The sequence below is a fragment of the Mauremys mutica genome, chromosome 19 (genome assembly GCF_020497125.1).
Source record: "Mauremys mutica isolate MM-2020 ecotype Southern chromosome 19, ASM2049712v1, whole genome shotgun sequence".
NCBI lineage: Eukaryota > Metazoa > Chordata > Testudines > Geoemydidae > Mauremys > Mauremys mutica.
The window spans coordinates 4,726,353-4,735,242 of record NC_059090.1 but is presented as its reverse complement, the minus strand read 5'-3'; the positions used below and the strand labels follow the sequence as shown (position 1 = coordinate 4,735,242).

Genomic DNA, 8,890 nt, shown 5'->3' with positions numbered 1-8,890 from the left:
ATTTTTCTCCCACACGCAGGCAAAGCAGCCACCGAGCCAAGGTAAACAAAGCTGACTGAGCTCTCTAGCAGCAGAGTGAGGACCTGCTGCTTGTGAGTCCTGTCTCTGGCTTCCCAGCTAGGGGGGTTGGGAACAGGAGGAAGCTGGCACAGCTTCTCCTTTAAATTTAGGCGGCTTGTTATGGAAATAAAATCTAGTGTGACCCAGAGGTCCCACCTTTTCCACGGATCCAGCAGACAAGGAGTTAACTCCCTGCTCGACTCCTGTGCCCACCCCTAGCCCCACCCAAGGGCATGGCTGGGGTAAAGAAGCTAGGCTGAGGGCTGAGGCAGGGGCGGGATTACACCCTATAAATAGGACTCACGGGGAGACAGCAGGGAAACTGCAAGCTTAGCAGGGAGTCTGAGAGGAGACAGAGCAAGCAAGCAAGGGACAGGATGTGGGAGGCAAAGGGTGTGGAAGCAACATGCTGACCAGGGGGCATGGTGCACACTCACTCATTATGCTAATGGGCCTGTGTGGGGCTGCTGTGATGTGGGCTGTTTAGGTACCCAGACAGACAGAGAGGTTTACTGGCAGGCGGCTACTTGCTACCAACACCGGGAACAATGGCTGGAACGCAGGTGGGGCTGCACGGACCATTCCTGGACCCGCAGGTCAGGTCAGGTCCAGACTCGGATTCTGATTCAGACTCAGAGGGTCTGGGCGCGGGCAGTGCTGGACCAGGCTCAGCCTCCCTGCCGCACTCGCAGGTCATCCACAGCGGCCACTTCATGATCTCCTCGCCGCACAGCGACTCGGTGCCCCGCCGGCGCCACCATGGTACTGACCCAGAGCCAGCTGATCCCCACACCATCGACCTGACCCTCACTCGGCTCTTCGAGTGCATGAGCCTGGCCTACAGGTGAGTCTGAGGATCCTTTTGCCCGGGACCCCTGGCTTCCCTCTCCCCTGGGATCAGTGATCCCCTTCCCCGGGATAAGCCTCCTGGCCCAGGACTCATGGGCTGAGGAGGACGGGGGACAGACTGGGGAGTCTGCTTAGGAATTTCCCCAACCAACCAACCAGCCTTCTCCCTCTTAACCAAGAAAGGAAGCAGCAAAGGCCCACGGAGCCCCATTTGGCTGACCAGATTCCCCGTCACCCTGCAGCCCTTTACAGGGCACACACTGGTGCTAAGGAGCTGCAAAGCAGCCGCACAAACCCTTGGGGAATGCTCCTGGGGCAGTAGGGTCACCCCTTCCCAGTGCAGAGCTGGCGCTGCTAGCTCTGGACCCTCCCCTCCCCCAAGCGCTCCCTGGCGCAGGGCACATTCTAGGTGAGTGAGGAGCATTCCAGAGGCAGAAAGGGGTATGGCTGTGGCAACTACATCCTGGCTGCCACTAGTTCCATAGGGACCCTTGGAAAGCCAGGTACAGGGTAGGGCAGATTTCAGGGCTGCCCTCAGCTGTGCCTGGGGCAGGAGGCTGAACAGAGCCCTGGTGGCTCTGGGATAGAGTGGTGCAAGCTTCAGCCCTGCACTCGGCACAGTGCTGAATTCAGCCAGCATTCACACTGGGCTCCTGAGACTCCTGCTAGTGCAGCCGGAGTCTGGGCATGGGGCAGAGGGACAGGGGAAAGAAAGCCCTAGGACTGAGTCTTTTCCCCCTCCCCGTCTCTGCCCTCAGCCAGCTGGGTACCCCACAAACCCACACCAAACAGGCATTACCCTTTTCCCAATCCCCCCCACTCCCTTTCCCACACTGGCTAGTGGGACAGAGGAGAATTTGGTCTTGTTTCGCGTTTTCCTTATTCAAGCTGCAGCCTGGCTCCTATTCTAACCCCTTTACAGTCCTTCTGCACTTCCAGGCCTGGTCTCTGACCCAGGGGGGTTGTTCCCCTTGGATCATTTGAGGAGGAGCCAGTTGTCTGCATATGAGAAGCAGAGTGGGAAGCCAGTACTGTCACCTTTCCAGGGCTAGCTGTGCCTCTGTCCCTCACAGTGCACGCACCTCACGTCTTAGGATTCCTGCCCCTACCTGTCTCAGGGCCCACATACTGCATGGCAGGGGTTGCTACAGCTTGGCAGAATCTTGCAATCCTTCCACTCTTAGACTACCCTGCCCTGTGTCTACCAACCATTACTATCCTGCAGGTCCCACTGCATTTTGGACACCTGCAGTCAGTAACACTGATCACCAGCCCTCTTCAATTATTTTTAGTTAGTAACTGGAACAAAGCATTAGAGAAAAAAGATGATAAAAGCAAACAGGTGACACACATATTTACTCCTACACTTCCCCACCCCAGAGATCAGCTTTTCTCTTTGGTTACAGGAGGAGACTAGAAACAACTCCTGTTCTCCTATCAAGCCCAGATGCTTCTGTAACTCATGCTGGTGACCATTCACAGCATGTCCTCTTGTTCTTCTCCCCACACTTGTCTGTGCATCTCTCAGGCCTCGTCTACACACAAAACCTGCATTGCTTTATTTACATCCCTAGAGTTAAAGTGGTACAACCCCTTCGTGCAGACACATTGATACAGTGTCAGAGTGCCTTATAGCAGTATAGCTAATTCCGCTTATCCTCTACAGGAAGACCTACACCAATGTACAGCGTCCTTATACTGGTATAGCTGCAGCCACACCAGCAGTTGTACTGCTATAACTATTTTGGTAATTAAAAAAAAATCACCCCCCTAACCAAAATAGTTATACCTGTGCAAAATCTGTGTAAACCTGGCCTACATCTTAGGAGTCAAGCACATCTATTGCATTTCGGATACAGATCAAAATAGACAACGAGTACAGGTGCTTGTGGCCATGGTTCATCCTGCAGTCACTTTTCCTGTTAGCAAAGAGCTCCAGCAGCCTGTTTGTTTTCCTTTCAGACCAGCCCTGCGACTGAACATGCTGAGGCTGAAATTGGCAGGGAGAAACTTTTGCATGTTAACACTGCCCCCCTTTTGTGTCCTTGTGGGGTGGGCCTTAACTCCATGATCACATGCTCATTGGGTACTAATCTGATCCCATAGCCCCCGCCCCCCCTCCTCCCAGCAGAATGGTAGCAGATTCTGTGGCTTTGCAGTGGATCAGTTTCTTATTAAAAGAGAAACTGGTGATGCAGACTTGGCAATTCCTGGTGTGATTTTCTGTTTACACAACTGCCCCGAATCCTGTTTCCCTTCATAGGGGGCCAGAACTGCACCCAGGCAATTGAACTTGCAGAAAGCCCAGCTCTGGACTCACTGAGTCTTTGCTCCTGTTGCCAAGACGCAGTCCCCTTCCCTCATCCTTTGTCTTGGTCCTTTTGCTTTTAGAACACACTGTCTTCTCCTCTTTTCTGCCGGTGCCCTGGACATGTTTCCTAGGTGCTATGAAGTCATGGTCACAACGCTCTGCGTGGGCTAGTTCAAGTGGGCCCGGGCACCAAGCCTGCTCCTGAGCACCTTGCTCTCACTACTACACTCCTCAGCTAGCCCCCAGCCAGAGAAGCGAGCGTAATCCATTCTTCAGTGCACACCGCGCTGTGACTGTGGCAGCCACGCCCTGGGGCAAACTCAGCCTGGACTCATCGGGCCCAATTCACTGTTGCCCTACACCTAGAGTGCTGATGTGCACATGTGGAAGGGGGAGGGGTGGGGGGATAAATTTACCCCCAACACACCCCCTCCTGGCTGGATGTGGCATTGCAGCATTTTTTGCCTCCTTTTTACCCACCTTTCTATGCCGACTCCAGGGCAGGAATAACCTGGCACTCTGACCAGACCACGTTACAGATGCTTGCCTCTGCTGGGGCTTCAGAGTCTCTTACCAAAGCCTGACAGAAATGCATAGAAACCAAACCTTCTGCTCGGCTGGTAGCCACCTCATGGTGGGCGCACCTCCGCTGCTCTAGGCTCTCCACCTGTGTGACCACAGACTTCTATGCCTCAATCAATGCCCATCCTGGGGCTGGCACACCTTCCCCTCACTCAGGGGTTCAGGCAGCTCCAGCTCCACAGGTCCCCTCTCCTCACTCACGGTGAAGGAGCCAGCCTGCCTGTGTGCTCTTCTCAGCCGTGTTTCAGGCTGCCTCCCAGAGAACCTTCGAGGAACAATCTACTTCACCTCTTCTGGGTCTCCTCCCTACTGCTGGGCTCTCCAGCTCTTTATGGGGGGAGCCATCTCTCCCCAGCTGGGCTGTACTTCTAATGAGGCCTGGCCCACCTTCCAGACACAGGAAGACAGGTTAAGTGGCTGTTCAGGTCCATATTAACTCTTTCACAGGGTGTGTGAGGTAAAAAGCCCAGCACAGGCTGTAAAGGTCTCCCAGTCTCATCTGGTAGCATTTTATCCTTCCTTTGCACTGGTGTGAGGACAGCACAACATGCTGTGCACTGGAGAGCCAGGCCTTTGTGTCTAATCCTTTCCATGGAGTTTCCCTAATCTCTCACATGCATTTCGTTAATGCCTTTACGTCCCATCAGCACAGGCACACGGCTCACCTAGAAACATGTTTAGCATCTTCTGCTAACGAGGCTGCCAGAGTTCAGCTCTGTGACTTCCAGGAAAGGACTCGGTAAACAGCACAGCACTGGGTCACGGTCGGCACTTTTCATCAAAACAAGTTTTTAAGAGAAGCCTGTTCTGTTCCCCAGGACGAGGCTTTGCACTGACAAGCTGCACTTTGGTAGACGCTTTCCAAGTTTGGGATGAAAAGCCAGAAATGAAGAAATGAAGAAATTTTTAATGTTCAGGTTCACATTTTTAATACTTTTTTTTTAAATTTTGAAATCCAACATTTTTCTTTTTAATTTTTATGTAAAAAAAAAAAAAGCAAAAAGCCATCACCTTTCTTGGGCAGAGACCCATGTCTCGCTCTGTCCTGATCAGGGGTTGCAAGGTTGCAGAGCTCCCTGGATTTACACTGTGCTATCCCCAGCAGGCCAGGCTGCCTAAACAGGCCAGTGCCTGCTCTTTGCTTTCTCTCCTAGGGTGGTGACCTGGGTATTGCTTACAGCTGAAGTTACCACCCAGCTCTTTCTAAGCAAGCCTGTGTAGTCTTAAGATAAAAGCATTACAGAGAAAACCTTTTAAAACAATAGAAGAACCTACACGCATGCTAAAAAGCTCACCAGAGCTCACCCCAAATCCAGCCTGGGGCAATCAATCCTTCAAAACCGCAACTGGGTTTTCCCCCTGGTTACAAGTTCATATCTGTCTTAGACTCAAAACCAAATCACCAACTGGGCAGAGCAGCCATTTCTTTAGGCAGCTTGGGCCTTTGCTACTTTTCTTCTGTAACAGGTAATCAGCAGACAAAGACCCACTCCTCAGAGCATAGCTTCAAAGGGCTGGGTTTTTGCATTACCTCAGCCACGGGATTCCCCAGGAAATCCACTTCACACTTATTGTCCCAAAACTCCATTCTGGTCTGGCACATTTTCACTATAACCTTTTGAACTCTCAGATCTTATATTTGTCACCCTAGAAAGGTTACACACAACCCCGGCCCACAATAATATGTACGCTTAATACAATATCCAGCTTCTCATCCACTGTAACCCCTAGGTTCTTTTCTGCAGAACTGCTGCCTAGCCACTCGGTCCCTAGTCTGTAGCAGTGCATGGGATTCTTCCTTCCTAAGTGCAGGACTCTGCACTTGTCCTTGTTGAACCTCATCAGATTTCTTTTGGCCCAATCCTCTATCTGTATCCTATCCCTACCCTCCAGCATATCTACCACTCCTCCCAGTTTAGTGTCATCTGCAAACTTGCTGAGGGTGCAATCCACGCCATCCTCCAGAACATTAATCTTATGGGGTTCCAGCGGCTTCTGTATCGATTATTTAGGTTAATCTTTCTATCTACCCAATGGGACTCAGTGCTCCGTCTAGAAGATACCATCAGAGATGCTTAGTTTTGCAGTTCTCAAAGTGGATTTGTGTGTCTAGAGATAACATGCTTGTTAACAGCAAAAATGTTTTTAAATAAACAAATAAATAATATATTGAGGTGAGAAATAAGAGACCTCAACCCTATGGTGAGGCCTCATCTGGAGTACTGTGTCTGGTTTTAGGCCCCACACTACAAGAAGGATGTGGATAAATTGGAAAGAGTCCAGGGGAGGGCAACAAAAATAATTAGGGGGCTGGAGCACATGATTTATGAGGAGAGGCTGAGAGAACTGGGATTATTTAGCCTGCAGAAGAGAAGACGGAGGGGGGATTTGATAGCTGCTTTCAACTACCTGAAAGGGGGTTCCAAAGAAGATGGATCTAGACTGTTCTCAGTGGCAGCAAATGACAGAACAAGGAGTAATGGTCTCAAGTTGCAGAGGGGGAGGTTTAGGTTGGATATTAGGAAAAACTTTTTTACTAGTAGGGTGGTGAAGAACTGGAATGGGTTCCCTAGGGAGGTGGTGGAATCTCCTTCTTTAGAGGTTTTTAAGGTCAGGCTTGACAGAGCCCTGGCTGGGATGATTTAGTTGGGAATTGGTCCTGCTTTGAGCACAAACATCCTTGATATATGCCAGGCCAAACTCCCACAGCCTATCCAGTCACTGATCCACCAGCTGCTGGAAGGGAATCAGGGCCCCCTTGACGCCAAAAGGAAGCACCAGGAACTTAAAGAGCTGTGTTGGGGTGGCAAATGCCAATTTGAGCCTTGCACCTGAATCCAAAGGCATCTGGGTGAGGTCACTTGTGGTCAGGAATTGGCCCTTCCCACCTCGTCTGGTAGGACACCAGACGATTCTAGGCATGGGGTATGCATCCACCACAGTGGACCTGTCTACAATCCCACAGCATCCGACTAGCACCAACGCACAGGGGGATGCCCACGGAGTGTCTGACTGTTGGATCACCCCTAATTCCAGAATGTCAGTGATTTCCTCCTCCAGGTTCTGCTCTGTTTTCCCAGTAACCCCAAAGGGTGGACTTTTAACCGGGGCCGGTCTCCACCCGGTGGACAGCAAAGTGATGCATGTCCAGGCTTATTGGAAAATACCTGATGCTAACCCTGCAGCACACCCCTGATCTCTGCTTGCTGTGCAGGGTTCAGTGATCACAGAGGGCTGTGGAGTCAGGGGAGGGGCAGGCCTCTGTTTCTGCCCCCAGATCTCTTAGAGGATCCTCTCCCTCCTCCTCCTAGTGCTCGCACCCGGCCAGCGCTGGAGTCCTCGGTCAGAACAGGGGTTCATCACGTTCCCATGCTACTTTCGGTGGAGGAGGGAGAGGTTAGCGGCTCCACCACACAGGTCACCTCATTGAGCTGTTTCATGGTTTTAAAGGGCCCTTCCCAGGCAGCCTGGAGTTTATTCCACCACAGTGGGATGAGAACCAGCACTCAGTCCAGACACGTGTTGTGGTCAGACCAAGCTGTCTGTTTCTCCTGAGCACTCACTGGATTCTCCTGGGCAAAACCCAGTGGTTCAGTGAGTACTCCCAAAAGGCCAGCACGTACTGCAGCAAGGAGTCCCCTTGGGAGAGGCTGTACCTTCCCACTCTGCCCTCATTAGGTTCAGGGGCCCCCATACTCTCCTCCCATAGAGCAGTTCAAAAGCGGAGAATCCTATGGATTCCTGGGGAACCTCCCAATAGGGAAACAGCTGGTAAGGGCACATTTATCCCAGCCAACAGGGAGTTGGTCCACAAAAATTTTCAGCATCATTTTAAGGGTCCTATTAAATCTTTCAAGCAGCTCATTATCTTGGGGTTGATAGGGAGGTGATGGTAAGTGCTGAACTCCATGTTTCTCCAATAGACCAACACGCAGGGCAGACATAAAGTTTGCCTCCTGGTCAGTCAAAACCTCCTGCAGAAATTCCACCCAGCTGAATAGCGCCAGCAAAGTGTCCACCAACTTTTCTGCCTCTGTGGAGGATGGAGCTGCTGCCTGTGGATAGTGGGTGATGTAACCTACTACCACCAGAATAGCCTTTTCCCCCTTCTGGTTAACTTTGCTAAGGGGCCCCACAATGACCCTCTGAATGGGTTCCACTATTATGGGCAGGAGGCTCAGGGCAGCCTTGCCTGTATCCTGGCCCTTTGCCACCTTCTGGCAGGGGTTACAGGACTTACACTATTTTTGTACTGCCTCACAATCCCCAGGCCAGTGTGAAACATGTAGTAAGTGCTGCTTGGCGCACTATGCATGTGCCCTGAGAAGGGTATATCATGGGCCAGGCTGAGAAATCTAAGGCAGTACTTTTGTGGTACCACCAGTTGTCTCCGTATTCCACATGGCTCAGCTTTCCCAGGGGGCAGTCACTCTCTATGGAGCAGCCCCTGAGACCCAGAAAACATTTCCAAGGGCTCTCTTGTCAGGGGCTGCCAAGGGAGTCTGTTGAAGCCCTCGGTTTTTCTAGCTAGGGGTCAATCACTTGCAATCCATTCCAAACCGGGAGCTGGGATTCTCTGCTCAGCCTGGTCACTGGGGCCCATCCCTAGTCCCTCTCAGGTCAGCATATCAGCAGGACTCTACATGGCCGTGGCCACACACTTGCACTATCAGACAGCCACTCAGGGCCTCTCCTCAGCTGCCAGCATGCAGCTCAAGGTCACAGCCTAGGGCTGCAGCTGTTGGCATTTTGGCTCCAGGAGACCACACAAGTGACCTGGGCCCAGGACGGTTTGTCATTTCCCAGCAAGACCTCTCCCGGCAGTTGGGAGTGTAACCCAACATCCTTAGGCCCTTTACAGTCACCCCATTTCAGATGGATTTGAGCCACCAAGGAAAGGGGGGCTCACTGGTCAGGAATCTATCCGGGATGATGCTCAAAGGGCCAGCACCCTTTAGTGAGCCAGAGTTACCTGGTCTTCAGCATCCCTCCATCCCTGGGCCTTTCCCCATCCACCACCACAGGGAAGCTGATTCCCCTTTGGGATCTGACAAGGTCAGGTTTCTGCTGGGACCATTGGGGCTGGTT

At 51.9% G+C, this 8,890-nt stretch overlaps 1 protein-coding gene across 2 annotated transcripts in view; it reads left to right on the top strand.

Moving 5' to 3' along the window:
- The first annotated feature begins 400 nt into the window (after nucleotides 1-400).
- The window catches only part of MLXIPL (MLX interacting protein like), a 62,740-nt gene continuing 54,250 nt past the window's right edge, over nucleotides 401-8,890 (top strand). For both annotated transcript variants that reach the window (XM_044993605.1, XM_044993604.1), the window contains exon 1: nucleotides 401-904. In XM_044993605.1, coding sequence (XP_044849540.1) covers nucleotides 609-904 — 296 coding nt within the window. In that variant the 5' untranslated portion in view covers nucleotides 401-608. The remainder of the gene's footprint in view (nucleotides 905-8,890) is intronic.